Source organism: Mustela nivalis (assembly GCF_964662115.1).
Source record: "Mustela nivalis genome assembly, chromosome: 1".
Classification (NCBI taxonomy): Eukaryota; Metazoa; Chordata; class Mammalia; order Carnivora; family Mustelidae; genus Mustela; species Mustela nivalis.
Genome location: NC_139020.1, coordinates 154,005,408 through 154,030,643, shown reverse-complemented (window position 1 = coordinate 154,030,643; position 25,236 = coordinate 154,005,408). Strand labels below are relative to the sequence as shown.

Here is a 25,236-nt window from a genome sequence, read left to right as displayed (position 1 = left end):
TCTGTTAATCCTCTGGCCTTCTTTTAGCCTGTTTGTCCTCATTAAGTCTGGGTGGGGACGGGTGTGGCTGGAGCTCCAAGGCCCTTCAGCCAAAGCGTTGAGGGCCCTAGGCCCGTAGAAGGTTTGCACTAATAGGCATTCAACAGATGCCTGTTGAAGTAAAGGGCCAAATATATAACCATCTTGGTGATGTGTCACAATTTTTAAAAAGACACCCACTTATCCAGTGGCTGTTTCCTCTCGTCATAAATCAGTAAAAATCTAATGATGGGAAGTAGGAAAGAGGATCACATTTTCTTCCATTAAGACCAGCAATCAATCAAGCCTGTTGAAAGCCAGGCTAAATTTAGCACGATACGGGCTTTCAGAAAGTCCTCCACAGTGTAGGAGGCCATTAAAAATACGGCACAACAATTAAGTCACCACAGGACTGATGGAGGTCTATAGATGGTGACGGCCCTAGAGACTGTTACTAGGGCCTGCCATACCTTTAAACGGGTCTTACTGATGAGAAGGACCTAGAGGAAAATGTCTGGGTGTGAAAAATCTCTGGGTGTGAAATATCACTGTTATTAAAGTTTGAAGCTCCAAAAAAGTAACTGTGTGGGTAGGGAGAAAAGGCACAGGAAGGTGTAAAGCCAAATTACTTAGAGAAAACAAATTCCTAGAGAGAACAGACCTACACGGTAGCAAAATCTTTTAAACTTCAGGTGAGGAAAGCATTCTGTAGTCAAGTGTCCCCTGAAGGCTGGTGCACATGGGCTTCTAAAGCCCTAGGAGGTGCAGGAATAAGCAAACCTGTCCAATGTGAAATGCAGTATTTTCCAAAATTCATTTGACTATAAAACTTTATTCTGTAATTGACACAAAACCGGCATCTGTCCCATGGGGAAGAATCACGCTAGCTTTGGGAAATGCTGGTGTAAAAGATCATATTCTTTGTGTTGTCACTGTGATTTAAACAGGGACGTGGGTGTCATCAAAGACGGTTCCATAAGAATGACCCACGTTGCTGCTGACCCACAGGATGGCAGAAAAGGGGTGAGAAACCCAGCTAGGCCCACTGTCTCTCGCACATGAGGCTGGACTTCTAGAGGGATGGGACAGAGGAAGAGGACAGCAGCACTCGTGACCCACGCCAACATCAGCAGGATGGCAAGTGGCCGGAACGTTGGCCCAGCAAAGCCACAAGTAGGAACTTACCCTCCAAAAGGGACTGTCAGACACCCAAAGATATCTGCTGCAGCCTGACAGTAATGGGTGGAATGAGGAACAAGTAGGATCTTTAACAACAGTAGCTGCCGCGTCCAGAACAGGGAGGAAGGCTTCCCCTCTCTCAGACCCCGGAGCTCCAAGCAGAGTATGATCTGCTGAGCACTGCCCGCACTCCCACTCCCAGAAAGGCTGAACGCACCCCACTTCAGCACACCATGTATTTATGACAATCCCACATTTTGGGAGCTGCTGGCTTCCTTCTATGAAGCCAAACTTAAAATGTAGCACCTCTCAGGCAACGGGTTTTTCAGGCTTTCAGGCCCTGTGGTCTGATACTCATTTATTTACGGTCACAACAAAACAGAGTATTTTTATTCATACCTGTTTTATGATATCCAGGATGACACTCAGAAGTGAACTCAGAACGGATCCCCGACTTAAATGTAAACGCTAACACCATAAACTCCTAGTAGCATACCTTGGGCACAGGTCCGTCTTAGACACAGCCCAGCTTCCTCTCACAGTCAGCGTTTACTGAGTGCTGAGTCAATGCCAGGTACTCTGCTGCTGGGTGTACCCTGGGATCAGGACAGTCCCTGATGTCAAATGTCTTAGCATCTGTTAGGGCCTGCTGGGGCTTTGTCTTTAGTGAAATCATCCCAAACTTTTCTGAAGCCACGTCTACTTCTTGCCAGCACTACCCTGGTAGTAACCTAGGCTTTACGGAACTTTGAGGCTATTGCCCGATCAGGGAAGGATGGCGTTTGCTATATGGTGACATTCTCTTACTAGGAGGAGGGAAGGAGGACATCCGGCCTGGGGAAGCACAGGATGAAAGGTGAATGGATGTCAGATTCAGGAGAGCCAAACAGAGGAGCATCACTGTTAAACCCCACCTAGCACATTCTCCAGGGTGCTGGAAGAGTCAAGCCAGCGGGGATGCCAGGTGAGAGGGCAGCTGCCCCTCGGAGGGAATGAGTCAACAGGAAGGAATCAGCACATCCATTTAATCTTACTACAGCATCTTCCCTACACTGCTGTGGAGAAGCAGAAAACGGGCTGTTTGAGTTTCTTCTCCTTCATTTCTTGCTGACCTTTGGTGGGAGAGTGGGGGGTGGGGGGCACAACTTGGCTGAAGGACGGATACAAAGGAAGAGAAGAACGAAAACAGAGGATGGATGTCTCACCAGTGCAGTAACAAACCAGAGACCGAAGGAACAGGGACATGGAGCCCCTGAGGGAAGAGGGAGTAGAGCATTGGTGGGATGGACAAATGCCTGGGCTACTCTGGCGGGCCCAGAGCTGGGGGAGTGGGGGTGGTGGTGGTGGTAGTGGGGTGTGTGTATGTGTTGACATGAAGGTGGACTCTGGTTCAGTGTCAGGAAGGACTTTCGGGTACTATGCACCACCCAGAGCTGGATGGGCTGACAAACCCCGTGGAATCCACCCGCAGCCAGGGTGGCCAGAACCATAGGACACCTCCAGGGACCACCCCCACCCCATGCTCTATTCATGGCTCCCTGGCTGTGGGAAAAGGGGAAACCCCACCCACAGAGCAGCTGTGGCCAGAGGAGAAGGCCGGCCAGAGCTGCATTTCCCAGGCCATCCATGCAGGTGGAAAGCATTTTTGGTGGCACACAGGAAATGCTTGCACCCTGACTTCAACACAGGAAGCACTTAAGCTTCCTCCATCCACCTTTTGTACCGTGCAGGGGCACTGAGTGCTCATAGGGCTGACAAACGAGTCCCGGGAAGGCCTGTCCTTGTACCATGGGGGAGAGCACTGACACCGGAATTGTGGGTCTCAAAAGCCCCCAGAGGTTCTTTACCCACTCCCTCGGTCCCATGCCCTCCGGTGTGACCCCAGGAAGCCTGGCAATGTCGTCAAAAGCTAAGCAGCATAGGGTCACCAGCAAGCTGGGCGAACAGCCCAGCTCAGAGCAATGAAGCTGACATTGTCAGCAGCTGAATGGCCATCCCTCGGCCTGCTGCAGGCTTTCTGAAATGCTGAAAAGATTGCACAGACCTTCCCCACCCTGTCTATGGACACTTGGGCCCCAGAAGCTCCAGCTCAGGAAATAGGGAAGCATGCTTCCTACTCGAAGCATGAGGGCAACCTCTACAATACTAAAGTGCTTCTCAGAACCTCAGGTGCTAGGAGCTGTACTTTAACTATTAGCTGATTAAGGAAATGAGTTCACATATATGAATTCACACTCAAGTCCCTGCAGCAATCCCAGGTAGGAGGTCTGACTCTAGACCTATTAATATGGCAACTGTCCAATATGGTGGCCACTACCCACATGGGCCTAGTGAGCATGTAACGTGTGTCTAAAATACACAGAGTTTCAAAAATCTAACATAAAAACATGTATTTCGTTAATAACATTTCTATTGATTACATATTGGGTTAAATAGGTTATTAAAATTCATCTTATCTGTTTAACTTTTTCAACATGGCAACTGGAAAATTTACAATTATATATGTGGCCTATGTTATATTTCTATCGGGCAGCACTGCTCTAGACTTTCCACTTTGGTGACAACTCTTCCTGGATAGAACTAAAAAATCTACCACTGCCTTAGGGACTAGGCAAGATTCCCTGTCACCTAAATCAACCTCTTGCCATCAGGCATCCCAGTGACCCACAGAGCTGACTTTCTATACATGGCAATGGCCTTGGACCACTTTCTGAAATTGTCTGGGTCAACCCCCCCCCCCATTCCTTCTGAGCCAGATTAAATAATCTGAAAAGACAGGTGAGGCTGGGTTCAAACGGGACTCCACAGTCACCATCTGCTGGGCCTTGGGGATTAAATAAAAAGCAAAATTACAAAGGACTAAAAAATGGTGACGAGGGCACCTGCGTCAATTTGCCGCAGCGGATTTATAGAAGACTTCTACAAATGCGTTTGCATATTTTCCAGTGTGCTGGGTTCAGCACATAAGCAAGGTCTCACTTTATTCTCATACCAACACTGTGGGGGAAATAGCTGGGCCCTGCCTTGTTCCCAGTATTACATTTATAGCCAAGGGGAGAGATTATCCAGAAAGCAATTCCTTATTTTTTTAAATAAATGACCCCAAAATGGTAATGTTTTGTGTGTATGTGTTCATGCGGTTTCTTCCAGCAAATTCTTTCCAGGGTCAGAGAAGTTTAATTCATTACATCAGGAAAAATAAATAAATCTCTCCTTCAAACTTCAGTCCATGAACTCTACTCATCCTTTGAAATAGACAATGAGGAAGAAATGATACTGGGAGGTAATCAGTCATTTGACAAGGATTTTGGGGAGTCCTACTCCGTATGAGGAATGGCCCAGGGTAACCAAGCCCAATGTCCTAAGCTCCCTGCCTTATATAAAGGTGACAAAAAGGAAGTTCCAAAGTGTTACAGGCAAAATTATGTCCTTCCAAAACTCCTATGTTGAAGCCTTAGCTTCCAGTACCTCAGAGCCTGGCTGTATTTGGAGATAGGGTAATTAGTTAAAGTGAGGTCTTCAGGGTCGACCCTAATCCAATATGACTTATATTGGATTATAAGAAGAGGTGACTAGGACACAGACATGCACAGAGGGAGAAACAAGAGAGAACACAAGGAGAAGGTAGTATCTGTAAGCCAAGGAGAGGGGCCTCAGAAGAAACCAGCCCCACCTACACCTTGATCTTGGACTCCTGGCCTCCAGAACTGGGGATATAAAATTCCTGTTGTTGAAGCCACCTGGTCTACGGGATTTTGCTATGACAAACCTGAGCAGACTAGGACACCAAATAACAAGAGAGAATAAGGCCTCAGCCCACCTGAGGAATGGGGGAGGGGAGAGGAATCGAAGTAGCAGGCAGCCATTCTGGAGAGGGAGCCTCGCAGCTGGATCTGGAAAGGGTTGGTTTGGGCAGGGGAGTAGTGGGAGGGGAGCCACAGGAGAAAGTACAAGGAGTCCAGGAGGTCTGGGCTGACTGACTTGTCGTGTCTCACTTTCAGAACAGAGGCCCCAGCACAGCAGTGGCTCTTTCGGAGGCAAGGACTGTGTCCGACCGCGCTCCCCCCACTCTGGGGGCTCAGCACAGTCTGGTGGGTGCTCAGCAAACAGAGTGGCCCACATTATGGGCCACACCCCACCCAGCTGGACACAGGTCATCATCACATCAGTGATGCAGGTCAAAGGGAACTCAGAGCAGAGAGCACAGGGTGAGAAAGGTGAGGCTGACAGACGGCCAAATGAGACCATGACCCAGATGCAGTTGTGAGAATCCGAGCTTCTCAAGGCCGGGGGCCTAGGGCTTTTGCATCCCCATTCCCTGCACTCTGTAGCACCTGGCACCCAACACATACGTACAGGTGGGCTGAATGCATGAACCGAACTCCAAGGTCCTCAGGATGATTAACTGACCTTTATCCTTTAAATGTTTGAGGCCAAAGACAGACTGCGAAAACCAAAGAGGACAGAGAACCTCCATTTCCCCAGGCCACGCCCCTGCTGTGGGCTCACTGACCCGCCCCAAGCCTTTCTCTGGACAGATCACATCAGATGTGGACAGGCACGTGCAGTAGTGAGTCAAGTTCTCCAACCCATGTGGGAACCCAAGTGCAGATCTGCCTGGAGACAGGCCCCCCAGAGCCAGGGCCTTCTCTTCCTCAGACTGAGCTGTTGTCACCATTACAGTAACCATCTTATGGGCCCCAGTGTTACGATTACATAATTGGTCCAAGGTCCCAGAACTACTAAGTTGCCAGATGGGATTCAAACTCAAGACTTTGCTGCGGAGCAGTTGTGAGGTCCTGAGTAAATTAAAGGCTCAAGTGTTAGATTTGACAACTCTAAAATGGGATTTTGTTTTGTCTATATCTGTATAGAGAACTATAACAATGGAATTCTGTGTATAATATTATACATCACTGGGTTCTTATAAAGACTAAAGGTATGTGTAAAACACTTAGCACATAGAAAATGTCCAGTAAAAGATAATTATCACAGTTATCGTTGCTGCTTATTCTCTTTTTATTGGCACATCCCCAATGCAGCATTTAGAAAAAGCAGCAATTTCCTGTTCCTCACAATTTCCTTCTTCATACAAAATGTGTGGGATGCATACGAACAAACTTTTCTTCGGTGCCCCCGTTATTCCAACTATAATGATGTAGGTCCACATCTGTCTTGGGAGAAGACCCTAAAAGCCATCTGTAAGAAGCCCCTTGGGAGAGGTGGGCTTCTTCAGTGTGAGGGCTTCCCTGGCTGGTTGTGTGAGAGCACTCTTTCTGCTGTCCGTATCCACTCCACCCAGCAATTCCCCATCCTCAAAACAGAAGTCACCAGGAGTCTAGGAAGAAAACTCATGTGACCACCGTTTTCTCTCAAATGTGGGAAGAACCCATATAATCTAAGTTGTTTCTCATCCTGTTGGCTCTGAGAGAGTGGACCCAAGGAAGAGAGAAAGAAAGAAAGAAAAAAATTTTTTTTAAATAATTCTGCTTAATAAGAGTTTGTACTTCAAGAAGTTCCTAGTCTTTGGGGAAGAGAAATGGATTTCTGACATGGTTGTACCCAAAACACTCCAGTGAAGTTAAACTGCCAGAAAAGCTATACTCAGTAAGATGAGTGCTGACAACACCATCCTTCAAGCACCAGGCTGTGGGGTACTACGAGAGGCTGCAGCCCACACCCGCCCTCCTGTACGGGACACGCCTCCATGGCCGCCAGGCCTCATCGTGAACCAGTGGGTTGCATGAGGTCATGGCCACACCAGCATGTTACTAGCCCAACTATGATCCCTCCTCCCTGATGGGGGGCACTCTCAGCAGCAGTATGAGGACAGAGGCAGCTGGCCCCTCTGATACCCCCGAGCTTCTGGTGCCTGAGAGACTGCCGGATGATGGTCGTCATCCTTTGACTCATGGTACCGATCTGTTCCAGCTCCTTGCTTCACAGAGTGTGATCTGTGCATCAGCAGCATGGGGATGATGGGGGGTGCTCGTCAGAAATTCACCCCGGGCCTGCTGCATCAGGGTCTGCACTTGACACTCCATGCGGTCCCCGGGTGACCAGTGTGCACACTGAAGTCTAAGAGGCCCTTGTAAACTGACTCATGAAGGCAACTCCACCTTTCCAACTTGCTCAGCTCCAGGTGAAGGAAGGGGTCGATGTGCTACCAGATGCCCTCCTCTCTTCCCATAGAGACTTCTTGTCTGTGCCATACTTTCTAGTTTCTTTTCACCATCTGCTTCTAATCATTAAAGTAAAGATCCCCCGAACACGTATGAAATGAGTCTTGGCCCACTCCATACAGAGAGGCAGCAAGGTTCAGTCACAGATTTATGGGCTAGAGAAGAGAAAAGGGACCCCATGATTCCCGGCCACCTGCTATGGAGTCAGTCTTCTTGCTTTCAGCCGAGGAAACGGAGGCAGGGCGATGTCAGCACAGGACCGCATGGAGGACCAGACTCCTCCTGGCCCAGCGCTTGAGAAAGGGCTTCAGCGGCCATGCTGAGTGCAGAGGGCGTCGCTCCCGCAAGGGCTTGCATCAGGAGGGAGGGGGCCTTTATAAACTATGAGGCAGTTCTGTAATGGGTTTCAAACCTTAAAACCCTCTCCCTTTGGATCCAGCGACTGCATCTTTGTCCTCTGCGCTGCCACTGTGTATGGAGTTTCATGCCGCAGGGATGAAAACAGAAGACATCAGATGCAAGGTTGTGACATTCCTCAAATGACTGACTCAGGGTGAAAGACCGATTTTCTTAGTGCTAACGCTGCTCCCTGCCCCCCACTGTATATGGTCTGTGGACACTATGTGTGTGGATACAGGCACACAGATGCATGCAGGTATGTTCCAAAAGAACCCTGGAAAGAGGGACTACGGTCTGTGGCATTCCTGAAACTCGGGTTTTAATCCCCATATGTAAGTACAAAGTGAAACAGTCAATTTAATTTCAACCCAGTAATTTATGTTTCCATTTGGCTTATAAGGCTCAACATATGTGACCAGTGTCCTGTGAAGAATCCACATCCTCCTGTCACAGAACCTGCAAGTTCCCTACCCTGTGTGCACCCCTCCTTCTTCTATAATAATCAGACTTCAACATCAGTACTGTCTAATATGGCTGCTACGAGCCCCGTGTATTATTTAAGTTTAACCTTGAAGTAAAAATTCAGTTCCTCAGTGACACTAGCTCCATTTCGAGTTCTCAAGAGTCAAGTAGTGGCCACACTATTAGCATATTTCCATCTCAGAAAGTTTTGCTAGACAGCAGGCTCTACACTATTAGAGTCTGTGGGATGTCCAACCAAAACTGCCATCTTCCAGCCTCCTTAACACACAGCCAGTGAGGGGTGCCTGCGTGGCTCAGTCGGTTAAAGCGTCTGCCTTCAGCTCTGATCATGATCTCATCAGGCCCTGTATCTGGCTCCCTACTCAGTGGGGAGTCTGTGTTTCCCTCTGCCTCCGCCCCTCCACTTGGGTGCTCTCTCTGTCTCAAATAAACAAATTCTTTAAAAAAAAAAAAAAAAGATATGGTCAGTGAGTTGATAGAAGTCACTGGAGATTCCTTACTTATAGGGGCCTCAGACCAGATAGACGGCAAGACCTTTTGCCCTCTCTGTTCATGGAAAGCAGACACAGTAGCTGGAACTCAGCAGCCCCCCTGGGATCCAGGAAAAGGTGCTCCTAATGTTCTAGGAATGTCTTTCCTCCTTTCTCCTCTTTCTTCTTCATCTTGGTGACCTCGTCAAATCTCATTGCTTTAAATACAATCTATCTGCTGCTTACTCCCACACTTATACCTCCGACCCAGACCACTACTCAAACTGCAGACTCATATACACGCATGCCCACTTCATGATCTAAGGGGCCCTTCTAACTCAGTGTGTCTAAATACGAACTTAAAACCTGGTCTACATGCAACCTTCCTGGTTCCAAAGATAGCAACACCACTGACAACTCCCTGCTTCCAGGTACTCAGGCTGAAAATCTTGGAGTCGACTAGGACATCTCTTTCCCTGACACCTGACCATCAAAACCTCAGGTTCTGCCTTCAAAATAAATGCAAAGTGCAACCACTTCTCCCGAGCCCCACCACGATCACCCCTGGTAGAGCCACCAAGCTCTCTTCCCCAATGCTTGCAGAATCCCCTAGATGTGTCCTGCCCCTATCTCACCTCCCACAGTGCACTGCAGCACAGCAGTGAGAAGGGTCCTTTCAAAGCAAGAACCCTTACTTCAAAGCGAAAGGTAAGATCATGTCACTGCTCCACTCAGACCCTCAGAAGAAACACAAAGTCCTTCCTCTAGCCCATGGGGCCTGATGGGGTCTGCACCACACCCACTGCTGCCACTCAGACTCCTCTCCCTTATTCTCTCCCACAGCCCCACTGTTCCTCCTCAAATATGTTTCACATCCCCGGGGCCCCGTCTGATCGGTTCCTGTAGGAACCCACCTTGCTAGCTCCCTGTCTCCTTCAAGTCTCTGCTCAAATTCCACCTTCTCAGTAAGGTCACCCTGACCTCCATGAAGCCCAACCCTGTCCTCCCATCCCTAGTTGTTTCTTTCTCCAGGACCCTCATCACCCAAGTGAAGTTACTCCTTTATTGTGCCTATCGCCATCTCTCTCCACCGGCATATAAGCACCCAGAGGGCATGGATTTCTGTCTGCGCACAGGTGGACCTGAGGGCCCACACAGTCCACGACAAGGTAGGCACTCACTACAGACTTCCTGGATAACCGAAAGGTCATGAGAAAGGCATCCCTGAGTCTCTGAAATAACACCAGCAAACTCTCTTCCTCCTGTAAGAAGTCTTACAACCTGGGGAAAGGTCGATGGATGTGCTTAAGCCCCAAGGCCACATCTCCATTCCTGGTGGCTGAATGAATTCCTCTGAAAGTCCAGGGTACCCTGCTGCATTCAGAGTGCAGGGAGAACTGGGGGCTCCTTGCAGAGGGCCTGGAATTGGAAGCCCCCAAGTGACCCAATCAGTGTCTTGCCTCCACTCCAGGGAGCAAAGGAGATGTGGTGAAGCAAGTGAGCCTAATACAGAGTCATCTCCTTCAAATCCTTAGCTGGCTTGGACTTTTCCTCAGGAGAAGAATTCCCTGGACCGGCCCCCCAATGTGACCCTTACACCTAGATAAGAGTCACCACACTCTGACAGAGGTCTTTATCCACAGCCTATCTTGACATGCAGCTTGGCACAAAGGGAGCTCTCTTCCCCAACTTCCCCTGTTGCAGCGCCCACTCAAACACAGAACTGCTCATTATCAGGCTGGGCTGCAACCCTTCCCTCCAGCCGACAGTCAGCCCCAGAAACAGCCCTGGGTGCCCAGCGAGTTGGCGCCACGATCCACACTGCTTCTGCAGTAAGACACTGTGGCTGGGTCCACTCAGCTTACCCACGTGCATTCACAGGCCACCGCGGGCCCTCCCACATGAAGCTGGGTATGTCTTGGATGCAAGCGCTCCACTTGGAAAGAGACAGGAGGGATCATGCGGCTGGTGGGCCAGCAACAACACGAAGGGTGGGTCCCAGGCCTGGTGCTTCTTGATTCACCTGGAGCTCACTTATTAGGCCAGAGAACCCTCCAGAGGCCTTGGGAATGGAGGCCTCAGGAGGGAGTGAAGATAACAAAGAAAAGCAAAACAATACAATTTGGGCCACGTTCATATGGTGCTTGTGATTAGTGCAATTGGAAAGAAAAAGCCTTGTCAACCTTACACTAATCAGGCCTGGGCCAAACTCAGCCTCCAGAGGTAAGGGGATTGCTAGGGTTTACCAGGCCCCTTCTCTCCTCCAAGACAACTGAACAAGCAGTCCATTATTCTTTGGTGTGTAGAGGGGCTGCTGAACAGAATCCCAACATGCATATGAGGTAGGGAGTGAGGAATGGCGACCTCCATAAATTTAAATAAAATCTTTTTCATTACTTTAACTGGAAACTATTAAACCATCTAAACATTTCAATCTAAATGCAGAGTGTCTCTGAACCAAATGTACAAATAAAAAAGCTGTGGTCTGGTGGTTAAACTAATCCCACAAATTTAACTTTCCAATTATTTGTCAATCTAAAAAAACCCACAGGAAACAAGAATGAAAGACGCTGATAATCAAACATCTGTGTGTAAGGCAGGATGTGAGTGATATGATGGACTTAGAGACAAACACACCAGACACAGTGTTCATGGCCAGTGGAACATTCTGCTGTAGGCTTATGAGAGCCAACTGTTCAATTTTCAGAACGTGCATGAGCCAGTGATGATAACAGCCATTACCAAACTGCATAAGCTTACAATGAAGCAAATTATATTAAGTTAAATGTGGGTAATAAATAACCCAAACTCATCACTTCCTAATTATTTTATCATGCTTTACTGTTACCTGTGTTCTTAAGGTTATATCTGATCTGGCATAGTCTCTCATGGGAATAATATACCATAGCACACTACGGTGCATTTCTTTCCAATGCCACCCCCCGTGATGTCACATTGATAGGATGAAATCAGCCATGGTAGGAATAGCCATATCAGGCAGACTGGCTCAGATCTCCTCCCCTGAGAGCTGGTCACCAGCAGCACACTATTGCTATGCGATGTGCTCACTAACAAGGACTGCCACCTGTGCTGGACCACCTGAGCTGCACCTGTGCTGGCCATGTGTTCATCCAATAAAGTCTCTCGCTAGCTCTAGACACTGGACCCATTATACACCCTTTTTATCCATGCAAAGCCCTTAGAAGAGTACCTGGCATACAAGTACTCCATTTGTTGCGGCTTAAGCTTTCGAGAGGGCCTATGGTGTGTTGGTGAAAAGCGAAGCCTTGGGAACCACACGTGCTGGATTCAAATCCCGCCTCTGCTCCTTGTCAGCTGGAAAGTCCTGGGCAAGTTCCTTTACCCTCTATGCCTTCCTTGTCTTCTAAACCCTCCAAAGAAGGCCAACTATAGTAACAATCTCTCGTATTAGTGTGAGGAGAAAATGAAGCGTAAAAGTAGGAATGGACAACGACTGGCAAGAACTAATAAATGTTCAATTCATGTTTGCAGCTTCTGTTATCGTGGGAATTCTTCTGTTAGTAAGAATCATTTTCCAAGGGAGGGTGGCTCAACAAATTCTTTACTGATTTCCATATTATCACACCTCACTTTTTCCCAGATAGACTATTATCGACTAGAGAGGTCACAGAGAAATCCTCCTGCTTTTTAAATTCAAATGAACTCCAAAAGCTTACCGTTAATGAAATGTGAACATTTAAATCAGAATTACCATATGATCCAGTCATTCTAATCCTGGGTATTCACCCATAGAAAACAAAAATACTAATTTGAACACTCCCATGTTCACTTTAGTGCTATTTACAACAGCCGAGATACAGAGGCAACCTAAGTGTCCAGAGATAAGTGAGTGGGCAAGATGTGATGTACACAACACATACACACACGCTCACACAAGAATATTATTCAACCATAAAAAAGAGGGAAATCCTGCCATTTGCAACAATATGCATGGACCTTGAGGGCATTCTGCTAAGTGAAGTAAGTCAGCCAGAGAAAGATACCTTATGATCTCACTTCTATGTGGGCTCTAAAACAAACACAACTCCCAGATAGAGAACAGACATGACTGCTAGAGATGGGGGGGGGGGCGTAAAATGGATAAAGGGGGCCAAAAGATACAAACTTCCAGTTTTAAAATAAAGTCCTGGGGATGTAATATACAGTATGTGCTGCAGTTAATAATATTACAAAGTTGCTAAGAGAGTAATAAATCTTAAATAAATTTGTAGCTATGTGTGGTAAGAGATGGTAACTAGAATTACCATAGGGGCCACTCTACAACACAAACATAGGGCAAATCCTTATACAGACCCGAAACTTATCTATATCAATTATATACCAGTCATATATATATATATATATATATATATATATATATATATATTAAAGATTTTATGTATTTGAGAGAGACTGAGCGAGCATGAGAAGTGGGGAGGAGGCAGAGGGAGAGGAAGAAGCAGATTCTTGCTGAGCAAGGAGCCAGATGTGGGGTTTGATCCCAGGACCCTAGGATCATGACCTGAGCCAAAGGCAGACACTTAACCGACTGAGCTACCCAGGTATCCCATATCTTAATTTTTTTTAAAAAATGAAAAAGCCATGGAGGAAATTCCAAAACAGGAACTACTGAAAGATGATTACTTTGAAGGAAATCACTCTTATAATAAACACGTAAGCTTCAGGTTGGAGGGGCAAAGAAAATCCTTGTAATCCTTTAAAATCATATCTCAAATACAGAGACAAAATCAGTAAGACAGAACACTTATCATGTGTGACTTCAAAAGAATATTAGTGTTATAAGGGTATCAACAACATACTAAACCCAGAGTACATAACTATGAAGAGAAAACTGTCTCTTAAAATGAAAATTTCACCCACAATTAAGGCTTGTCTCAAAGTATCAAGGAAAAAAAAAAAGCCTATGATAAAGCTATTAGTGTCAATGCCATGGCTCTGTATTTATATCTGCTTTGTTTCCAGGGGGCGGGGGAAGGTGAGGTGGGGTGCCTGGGTAGCTTGGATCCTGGGATCAAGCCCCATGTCTGGCTCCTTGCTCAGTGGGGAGTCTGCCCCTGCTTGCTCGTATTCTCTAAAATAAATTAAAGGCGCCTGGGTGGCTCAGTGGGTTAAAGCCTCTGCCTTGGGCTCTGGTCATGATCCCAGGGTCCTGGGATCGAGCCCCGAGTCAAGCTCTCGGCTCAGCAGGGAGCCTGCTTCCTCCCTCTCTCTCTGCCTGCATCTCTGCCTACTTGTGATCTCTGTCAAATAAATAAATAAATAAAATCTGGAAAAAAAAAAAAACCTCTCTAAAAAAAAAAAAAGATACCTCTAAAATAAATTGAAAATCTAAAAAAAAAAAAGGAGAGGTGGGCAAAGCCTCTGTATTAGAACTATTGTACTTTAACTAATCGTCAGGTCTCCTGTGACACTCTCCAAATGCCGAAGACTTCATTCCACCCAGCAAAGAAATCAATGGCCACATGGCATTCACACAGGATATCAACATCCACGTGGAATATCCACCACACTCCCTGAATTCATGATCCCTCCCCAGTTTGCTCTCCAGCTCTGCACAACATGGTCTCGTGGAGGAGGTGGTCAAAGCAACCACACTCTAGGGGCTGGCTTTAAGCATGGCCCTGCCTCCAGCCCCTCAGTGACATCTGCGTGACCAGAATGCATCACTGGAACAGCTCTACAACTGAGATGATCAATGATGGAAGCTCCCCCCAGATCAGGTGGACCCATCTCAGCCCCCACTTTCCAAGCCATACTTTCTAGCATGCCGTTAGCACTCAGCCTACCTGTGCCACTTCTGGCCAAAGGGGACCGGCAAAGGGACAAAGCTAACTATAGGAAGAAGGATACCCACAGTTTTCCTGGGGTACCCCATGGTTGAAAGGCTCGTCCTCCCTAAGACACATGTCCAAGGTCACCTGAAGGACTACCAGGGCCCCTCCATCTCTCTTCTTCAGGGTCTCCAACAAACCCTCAACCAGGACACTAGAGATCTAAAGCAGGGACAAAGAAATGACTGCAGGTGGAGGGGATATTTCAGTCCCATTTCATCACCCTTCCCAAAGCAAGTTGAGGCTTTTCTGAAAAGGAACCCCAAGCCACATCTAGAGAGGCAAAGTGAGATTACTGCCCTACAAACTTCAGATGATGTCAGTTTGGAGCTGGCACTGAGAAGATCCCCAGGAAGCCAAATAAATGAAGGGACAGTCTTTCAACCAGGACACCATGCAGACATGAAAGAGAATGGGGACACTGCAAGCACCAATATGGAAGAACACTCCAGATACATTTTTTAAGAAATAAGTTTGACTGGAATATGATTTACATACAGTAACACTGACTAATTTTAACTATGCACTTTGACGGGCTTTAATAAATGCATTCAATCATATAACCATCACCACGATCATGATCCGGAATATTTTCCTCACCCTGAAAAGGTCCCTCTTGCCTCTACTCGCTTAATCATCCCCATCTCCTCCCCATCCCTGGCTCCCAAAGCCACAGATCTGCTTTCTGTCTCTGTATTTGGCCTTTTCCACAGTGTCATATAAATGGAACTGCTATACTACTAGTAGTTTTTATGTCTGGTTTCTTTCACTTAGCATCTTGCTTTTGGGATCTGTCATGTTATGGCACACACACATACATACATTGTTACACGTTTTACACACATGCATATACATGTGACTGTGTCAATTGGTAGTTCATTGTCATTGCTGAGTGGTAGTCCACTGTACGGATTTACCAAAATCTGTTATGGGACATTCTAGAAGAAAAAAGTAAGCTGCACCATTGTGTGCGATGGTATGCTGCCTTCCATGTTGAAAGGTGATATATGCACACAACTTTGTGTGTCTACTGACCCGCACTTGCAAAACACACAAGAAACTGGAACCACGGTCGCCTCTGAATGAGAAACAGAGTGGCTAGATGTCCTTTTTCTGTATACCTTCTAGTTCAGTTAACAAAAATTTGTTTTGACTATGTACATATACTAGCAATTAAAATAAGTTTTAGATGACTTCCTCCATCTAAGATCTGTATCCCTTTTCCCCAAATCCTACAACTTTTTTTTAAGCTATTTCTTTGACTTCTCAAGATGAGCAAAAGGTTTAACAAAGTACTGTGCAGATAAAAAAGGCAATCTTGCTGTTTTCCTTTCTCCCCTTCCTCATGAGGTTCTTAAACACTCCAACTTAATCTCTCTTAACTATGGCTTTATAAAGTTAAGAAAATAAAAGCCTCCAATGTCTGACAAGTGCATTCAGTACAGCCAAAGGCCCCGCAAACTCACAGGCTATCCTGTGAGTGGAGCTTGGGCCAAAGGCATCTCGTTGCATGTAGAAACAGAAATAGACTGGACCACGTGGCAGAGCCCATGGTGTGACCTCTGAGGAGCCCTGGTGCCCCGAGATGCCCTGCTTGCCAGGCCGGGCAGACCACCTGCCCCCACAAGCGACAAAGGAGCTGCTGTTGCTCAGGTTCGAACTCCCTCGAGAAACCTTCCTCAGCACCACAGCACAAACCACATGAACATCTGCGGCTGCTCAGCAAAGCTGGTGTGCATTCATATTCCCTTGTCTGCAGTGGGGTGGGGGCTTTCCTCCCCCTGTTCCATTAATCCTTGTTTTTGGCTCTTTGGACAGCGTCTGACACATGGCTTTGCTCACTGAAAGTTTTCTGAAGGCCTCCAGCGGGCTGGCTGTTCCTTGGAGCTGAGGATGACGTCACCCACGCCATGCTCGGCCGTGCCTGGGCTTCTCCCCTCCTCCCTGTACAGACTCAAGCTGCCCTTGGTCCCCAGCTCCTAAAGAGGCCCCCACCTGCCCGGCACTCACACAAGCATCCGGCTTACCAGGGATCAATTCTCAAGGCACCGTGCAGGACTGAGGCCGGAGCGTGATGGTTACTGCGGTAAACACACACAGACCCAAAAACAACGGAGCCATGACAGCTCATGCTTGTTCGGTCTTCAGCGTGGGCCATGCACCTACAACTCTCCCCTGCCTCCTCTCATTGCCCCCTCCCAGTACCAGGTTCCCAGGGAGGTGGGCAGGCCCCTCCTTGGCCAGATACTCCCTGGGATCCTTTGCTCCAGGTGGCCACTGTGTCTCTTCAACAAGGCTCCAGGGACGAGGAGGCGCTGTGGGCCTACCCTCCCAAAGCAGGAGTGAGCCGGCGCAGAAGAAGCTCCCACGAGACAGGTGGTAGATGGTGGCATCCAATGGGCCTGTGACAATGGCCAGCCGTGGACTGATGGGGACCTGAACAGACAACCTTCAGCAGGCAAGAGGGGTGAGGCACACCCCATCCAAGCAGAGCATGGCCCGGCCTTCCGGGACGGGGCTAGGATGTGGTTTTCCCTGGCACTCTATCAGGACCCACATATTTGGAAAGTTATTCCCTGGTCAGTGCCCTCCCAGTCCTTCTGACTGCGTCAGGGGGAAAGTTCCGTGCGGTTGCCAGTATGTCGCGGACACTTCTCCAGCACTCCATAATTTCCCCTTCTCACACACAGGAAGAGTGGGCGGCTTCTTCACAGACTCTGGCAGACGATGAAATCCAGTTAGGGTTTGATGACCTTGTTGTGTCTTCAATGTATTTACTTTTACAGTGACTTTTTGTTCGGCATAGAATAATTGGTATTCTGCGTACAGGAGGGCACAAAGTTTCTGTTTCAAATTATTTAATTTGAAATCTAAAGAAAAAATATGAAATAAGATACCATGGGAGGTGTGTTTAAGATAAAAATAAAAAAAAAATTAAAAAAGCAAAAACCATGCAGAGGGTGTGCGGCTTTTCATGGTTCTGACAAAAACCGGGCCTCCGATCACTGAGCTGCCAGACATACTGGGGTGAGCCCAAAACCAAGGTGAGGAACCACGCGAGGCACTTTCCAGAAGAAAAGGAGCCCATTCAACCTCAGCAAGAGCCCGGGGCATGTGTGATGTCATCAGAAGATGAGGCTGGAAATGTGAGCTGAGGCCAGCCTGTGGAGAGCCCTGAGGCTGAGTGGACAAATGAGGGCTTTCATCTGTGACTACCGGGAAGACCCCCGAGATGCTTCCAGCCCACTTCATTAGTAGGAGGGAGCTGGTCCCCAACCCTGGGCCGGCCTGGGTGGGGGAGGGGAGAGGAACTGGGGCATGTGGACTCTGAGGCAGAGAGGCCAGGGAAGCAGCCTGACCTGCCTCAGCTCTGTGGGTCACAGTGAGCCCTTGAGAATAGACCCAGCACCCCCAGGAGGATGGGGCTTACCACAAAATTCTGTAGGTCTCGAAGGCCCCCGCAGGGCTGAGAAGGGAACAAAGTGTGGGACAACACAGCTAGCCTGGGAGGCAGGTGTTAAGCTCAAACAGTCTTCTACGCTAGAGATACTTATCACCATATATGGAAAGAAAACTTCTAGGGAAAAGGAGGAAGAGGGAAAAAAAAAAAAATTGGAATAGGCTTAAAGCAAAAAAGAAAAAAAAAATACCTAAAGATAGCCTAAACAAAACACACCCAGGCCCTCACGCCTGCCTCAGTCTGCTGGCCATATGGTGTGCGATAAGCCCGAGTGCTTTTATTTACCTTCCTCTTCTGTCTACAAAGCCGAGAGCCGGCCCATCAAAAAGGCCCCGCTTGCAGCAGAGGCCACACCATGCTCTCATTCCCAGATGACCGGCTCCCAGTCCCCAGTCCCCGCTCCAGCAGGCCACCCGCTGCTACTCCCTCCCCACCCTTGCTGCTTGCCTCGACCCCACAAGGGCCACGGCCTCCCCAGCTGTCTTCCCACAAAGGACACACCAGGGCCAGGCCTGCTGCCTCCTTGGCCAGCTGGGCCACTGGGCCACACCGTGTACCATCAGCCAGCTCAGAAGGGTTCGCCCTAACGGACAAACTGGCTGCCTCTGCCACTCACCACTGTCCTCTGCTGCCGCCCAGTCAAGCAGTGAAGAAACTTCCCTGGTAGCTATGAACGATCAGCCGCCTGAGTGCCACTGAGCAAGGATGCTGGACCATAATGGCCACAGAAGCCTGGGCCATCCTGGTGCGTCCCACCACCCCCAGGTTCTTCTATGAGAAAGCCACCACATACTAACCACATCCAAACTTCTCTAGGTCCCACGTACTGGACTGCTCTCGGGCTCTTCTGGCTCTTCCCCAGGACAGCCCAAATCATCAGAGACGCAGGCACTCACACTGTGCTCCTGAGCTACCGCAGTCTCCAGCATCTGGGGACCACTGCCTTGAGCTCTTCTCCTGACAGCCACGGTTCCTTTGTGGCTTTAGACTTTTTTCCTTTTTTAATTCTTTTTGTGTTCTACACGCTGACACAGAGGTAAAAGAAAATGACACTTAAATATGAAAGAACGCTCTGCCATTAAATCTGTAGCTGTACACGTTTATCTCACACTCTGGTGAAAAATCACCACCATTATGGAAGAGGACACATCACATCATGGAAGGTCCAGAAAGCTCACGGAAGAGATGCATCCAAGTATGAAAGGACTGCACTCTTGGTACCTTCACATCCTTCTTGTCTGTGTATTTAGGGACAGCTCACTGTCTCCTCAGAAAAATACATCCATGACCTTATTCTATAGGTGTCCATCCAGGAATTCTGCTGTCTGCTCCAAGGCTGTGCTCACGTAGCCATCCAGGCAAGCCATTCCAGAATTTCACTCTAGCAGAACTGGGTGTCCAGTGATTTGCTTTAAAAGCTCCCTGGGGGAGGTTTTCAGACTCACCAGTCTGAAAGGGCTCTCAGGGCCAGTGAGCACAGAGCTCCTGGTGTCCCAGGCACCAAGGAGCAAGCATGGGGATATGTAGGTGACCAGTTGCCCCACAGGCTCCAGAGTCTGTGCTCCCACTGGGTCTCTTTGGGGGCTCTGCAGCTCACCCAGGGGAAGGGAGCCCCTGTCAACCATGTTTTGATCCAATGGAGAAGTGCCAAACTGTGGGGTGAAGGGTATGGAGAAGGTTGAATCCTCCAACAGGATGCCCGGTTAAATCTGAATTTCAGGGGCGCCTGAGTGGCTCAGTGGGTTAAGCTGCTGCCTTCGGCTCAGGTCATGATCTCAGGGTCCTGGGATCGAGTCCCGCATCGGGCTCTCTGCTCAGCAGGGAGCCTGCTTCCCTCTCTCTCTCTCTGCCTGCCTCTCCATCTACTTGTGATTTCTCTCTGTCAAATAAAATAAATAAAATCTTAAAAAAAAATCTGAATTTCAGATAAACAGCAAATCATTTTTTTAAATTATTTTTATTAACATATAATGTATTATTTGCCCCAGAGGTACAAGTCTGTGAATCGTCAGACTTACATACTTCACAGCACTCACCATATCACGTGCCCTCCCCAATAACAACAAATCATTTTTAGTGTAAGTTTAACCCTTGTACTCTCTGGCTTCAACAAGAAAAAATGATTTACTGTTTATCTGACTTTTGGATTGAATGAGCAAGTCTTTATGCTTCTTTGCTAGACTCTGGTAGCCCTGGCTATCAGGAAGTAGCAGGACTGACGACCCTGGGCAGCCCAGCTCTTCTCCCCGGTTACCCTCAGAAGCCACTCCAGAAACAGCACCGCCTCTTGCCGGCCCCTCATTACCACCATTCCCTGAGTGCACTCTTCAAAGGCTTGTAGGCTCTTTGAGGCCCTGTCTTGAGCCTGTGACAGGGAAGGCAACCATTCTGCCAAAACAAAAAGTCAAGTCTCCAAGAGCCCAGAAGGAAATCATTTGTAGAAGAGACCCAGCATGAGGAAGCCTGAGGAAAGGTGCCCCACATCTAGGAAGTGTGGGGACACCAAGCACAGGAACTGAAATGTCTCATGGTGTTCAGATATGTGCCTGTCCTGGGCAGCCTCACACCCTCAAGGGCATGCATGAGCCCATGTAATCTAAGACCTAGAGACGTGAGTGGCTGGTTGGCTTAAGAGAAGTAGGAGCCACTTTATAAATAAATGGCCTTCATGGGGCCACAGGGCAGCTGGTCCGGGCAGGCCCCGGCACGATCCTGGCAAGAAACATAGTCCAGCCTCCTGAAAAGCATCTCGGGGGCACAGACTCATGGGCTCTAGGCCAGACCAAGTGCCACAGATATGGGGGGGGGCATTTCTCTATATACAATCCAGAAGCCTCAAGAAGCAGCTGTTACTCTCCCACTGTGGCACTAGAAACTCAATAACAGAATGAGATTTGAATCTGTCGACTATTTTTACTATCATCCAGAAAGCCACTGGCTAATGTGAGGTTGAACTATATGAAAATACCATTTTTGTAAGTCAGGAATTTAGAAAACTGGCAATTACATATGGCCCAAACAGATGATAATGCTGAATGCCTACTGGGGGGTCAGACTCCATGCAAGATCCTTTCAGTACCTGTGCCCATTTTAGAGATGCAGAAACTAAGACACACAGAGTTCAAAGTACTCATCCAGCTAGACACACACCAGGTCTGTGTGACTCCAAAGGCCATATTCATTTTATACACCGTGTAGCAGGTTCACGTGGCTCCTTCTATCTCTTGTGCTCTCTGCCTGTGGGTCAGTGGCTGGCCATTCCAGCAGCCCTGGGCATCACCAGGACTCCCACCCTGCCAGCACCTGTCTACACAGGGGCCACTCTGTAGTTAATCAAAGCCTGACCTCCTGAATTAGCAGCAAAGTGTATTTAACAAACAATCTCAAGAGGGTAAAAACATTTGAAAGTTTATTTAGAGTGACAGGGAAGAGGGGCCAAAGAAAGCACTCCTAAAATAAACAGAGAGTCATCAAGGGATAAAACCCAAGTCCCACTAGTTTTAAAATGCCTTAACCGTGACTCTGAGCTAATGTGTGGTGGGCCACTGAGAAAGCCATCAGGTGCAGTGTGATCCAGGACCACAGCATACCCAGACATGGGGACTTCTATGGCTCTCCTCTGAGGAGACCACAGAGCTTCAAAAAGGGAAGAGGATGAGAAGCCTCCCAAAAGGACAAGCCAAGATCAGGGAGTGTCACTGTTCTCCTGGCCCACTATAACTCCCCTCAGAGGCTGAGACGAGCACAGTAAGATCAAAGGGCTGTCAGACTCCAACTTGAAAAGAAGAAACGAATGTTCTCCTTGTGAAATAAAATGTTAGAAATCTGAACATACAATAAAAGTAACACACAATAAAAGTAGGTTCCACTAGTTCTAAACGAATATCCACAGAGATCAAAGTGGGAGAAGAAAAAGAGGACTGACCTTCACGTGGGCCACGTAGTGATGACAGGCCTCCTCCATGTGGACCAGCTGCAGCTTCTCTGTGATCTGACCCAAGGACTCTCCCAGCAACACAAAGTAGACTCTGGGCAACTGGCCCTTTGCCTTTTTGGCCACATCAGCCGTCAGAACGTAATTGAGGCCTGCCAATAAATAAGGTCAAGACGTCAGTGAGGACTCATGTGTGGGGTCACGGCCACCTGCACTACCCCCTCCCAAGCTCACAAGCACACTTTGTATGCTACCTGCCTCCCCACTGCAACCAAGGGCTACAGCCCAAGTCAACACTTTCTTGGAAAGAAGCACGGAGCCAGCGTCCTCTCAGAATCAAGAGACAATGAGGCCACCCCTGTCTTCCCGGTGATTCTCTGTATATCACACGTCATGGCCCTCCCTGTCTCAAACCCCATGAGTTACCAGCTGTGTCACCAATATACACAGCAATAATTAGAGATACCCAGCATGGTCGGCATCCTGAAAAGAAGACACTGTGGTGAGCCGACAGGATTTGACTAAAACCCACAGAAATTATTACGGCTGCACATAACCCTGAATCCTATAGTGCAATGAGACAGACACCCAACATGAGGGAGCAATTACCCAATAATCCCCAGATATTCACGTGTTCACGTGCGCTCTGTGATGGCGACATCCCTTGGACCTTGTGTCATCACGTCCCCTGAGCACCAACTACATGCCAGGCACAGGGGACAGGGCAGTCCTGCTCTTCCTCTGTTTACCCTCTGAGGCCACCACAGAAACAGCCCCACAGAGCCCTGCCCTCTTGGTACTTACACTCACAGAAACTCAGACCAAGGCTAAAGCTAACTTAATTCCCAGGGAGCTGAGTATACAGATGGTGTATAGTAGAGCGCCTGTCATTTGAACAGTATCACGGGCACGGTGGGGCTTGTGCTCAGGCATACTGAGCCATACTCCTGAAGGGAAAAACTTCTCGCCTGTTCCTGAACACATGACATCAGTGGGCAAAACCTACTGGGACACAATCTGAAACTTTAAAAAAAAGGGCACGGTACAAGATGCACATTGGATAACGAAAAGGTCTTACTTTCTTAGCTTCAGAGTCAGTCAGTCACCCTACAACAATGTGCGTCATTAGGCAAATCGGGCGTTGGTGTTAACACACCTATTTCTCTGTTTTTCTGTACCACAGCTGAGATCAGTCCTCTGGGACCCTTTCTTGTTTTTTAACTGCTTTGTGGATTCAGGGGAATGTGGCAATTTAAAGTGAGAGAGAGGGAACACTCTGTCCCCAAAATGACCAGAGGAGGCTGCAGAGCCATGAAAAACAGACCCTGTCCCCACGAACCAGCCCCTTGGAAGCTGTGGCTCTTGCCCCCATAAAAGCAGCCCACACCTGCCTACATTTAAGTATGCGAAGCAGGGCAGTAAGGATGGGTCCGGCTTTAATAACATCAAAGGCATCAGCCACCGGGGAGGTCCGAGCCAGGAAGGAGGAAAGGGACCAGGACAGGCGTTCTGCAGCTGCCATGGGGTGTATTTTGGATGCATCTAATGGTTTTCCTGGGCCTCTGCCATCTCGGGGATCCTGCCATGCCGAGCTGGCGGATTCCTGGTCAGCAAGGGCTGCTCTGCCCCAATGTATTTACTTCAGCAAACAGCTGATTGCCAAGGCAAGGCTGGGTCACCGAGGGACCTGAGACCTGGATAACCCAAGGCAATATAATGAGGAAGAAAAGAATGCCTTTGGGAAAGTAACAACAAAGAGAAAACACGGGAGCCCAAACGAGAGTTACACACCGGCTCCTTTGGTGACACCAGGTAACGGGACAGATGCATAGAATGTCAAAGCTTCAGGGTAACTAAGGGACCCCTGGGCTCCAAACCTTCATTTTTTCAGATGAGGAACCAAGGTCCCAAAAAGGAATCAGGCTTGTTCCAGTTCAGAGGGCCCTCCACCACAGAGCTGAGTCCAGAACTCTCCTAACTTCCAGTGCAGGGCTGTTCCTACCATGCTGATTCTTGGGGCAAGTTTTACATTTTTTAAATGCCCAGACAGCAGAGCCCAACACATGCAGTGATTCAGAACTGAACTCTGGCCCATTTACTTTCTTCTCATCACAGTTTCCCCAAGCAAGAGTCAAACAGTAAGAAAGGATAAGTATAAATGTGTTTCCAAGTTCTGTTTAGTAAGTCCAGAGCTCAGGATGGGCATTTCTGGAAGACAAGCCAGCCTACGGCTGGGCAAAACCAACATGGCGGCAGTGGCTGTTGAGTGGCCCCCTCCCTGGCCTTCCTCCCAGAGGCAAGAGCTGCCCTCCCTTGGGAAGGGTGGGCATGGGGAGAATGGAGGGTGTGAACCCTCTTGCCAGTGAGCTCAGAGAAAGCTAGCTGAGCTCAGAGAAAGCCAAGGTAGAAATGATCACAGGAAGACAGAACACATAGGATCGGTGCCCCACGCACATCCTCTTGGCTTGTATTATTTCTCTGCTGCCCAGTCCAACTGGCCACTGCCAGCACCTGAACCCCCTTTCCTGAGAGCGCTCTCTGGTGGCTCTACTCACATGCATGGTGGATCAGAAGTGCCAGAGAACCTGAGTCCCTGAGACCTCACTACCACTGGAGCCCAGCTCCCTCATCCCGTGGGTGGAGTAACTCAGAAGGGTGCTCCACGCGGACTCTCAGTGTTCCCCAGCAGGATTCAGCAACAACACACCTTCTGTTGGACTGCTGTGATGGTTTATGTGTCAACTTGACTAGCCTATCACCAAATCTGGATATCAATGCAAAGGTATTTTTATTTTTATTTTTCTGAAGAGTTATTCACTTATTCAAGAGAGAGAACAGCAGGGAGGTGCAGGGAGAGGCAGAAGGAGAGGGAATATAGTATAGAGACTCTATACTGAGCACAGGGCCCGATGTGGCGCTCGATCTCACCACCCTGAGATCATGACCTGAGCCAAAGTCAAGAGTGGAAGGCTTAACCGACTGCACCACCCAGGTGCCCCTGCAAAGGTATTTTTAAATGAGATTTTGTTTAAATCAGTAGACTTCAAATAAAGCAGATCACCCTCCATAATGTGGGTAAGCCTCATCTAATCACTTAAAGGCCTTATGAGAAAAAGACTAAAGTCACCCCAAAAGAAATATTTCTGCCTTCAGATGCCTCCAAACTACAATGTCAATATATACACATCCGATTGGTTCTGTTTCTCTGCAGAACCCTGACGGACACAGCTTCCTTCCC

At 48.3% G+C, this 25,236-nt stretch overlaps 1 protein-coding gene and 1 long non-coding RNA gene across 5 annotated transcripts in view; both read right to left on the bottom strand.

Annotated features, from left to right (window-relative positions):
• ITGA9 (integrin subunit alpha 9) overlaps positions 1-25,236 on the bottom strand; it is a 323,185-nt gene that overhangs the window by 217,518 nt on the left and 80,431 nt on the right. For all 3 annotated transcript variants that reach the window (XM_082745464.1, XM_082745463.1, XM_082745465.1), the window contains one exon: positions 21,990-22,150. In XM_082745464.1, coding sequence (XP_082601590.1) covers positions 21,990-22,150 — 161 coding nt within the window. The remainder of the gene's footprint in view (positions 1-21,989; positions 22,151-25,236) is intronic.
• LOC309872208 lies at positions 16,721-21,964 on the bottom strand. 2 transcript variants are annotated; one of them, XR_014315733.1, is made up of 2 exons: positions 21,256-21,964; positions 16,721-17,474 (listed from the first exon to the last, which is right to left on the bottom strand). It is a non-coding gene; the product is annotated as an uncharacterized lncRNA (long non-coding RNA). The 2 variants fall into 2 exon arrangements; XR_014315734.1 differs by lacking the exon at positions 21,256-21,964 and adding an exon at positions 18,862-19,948.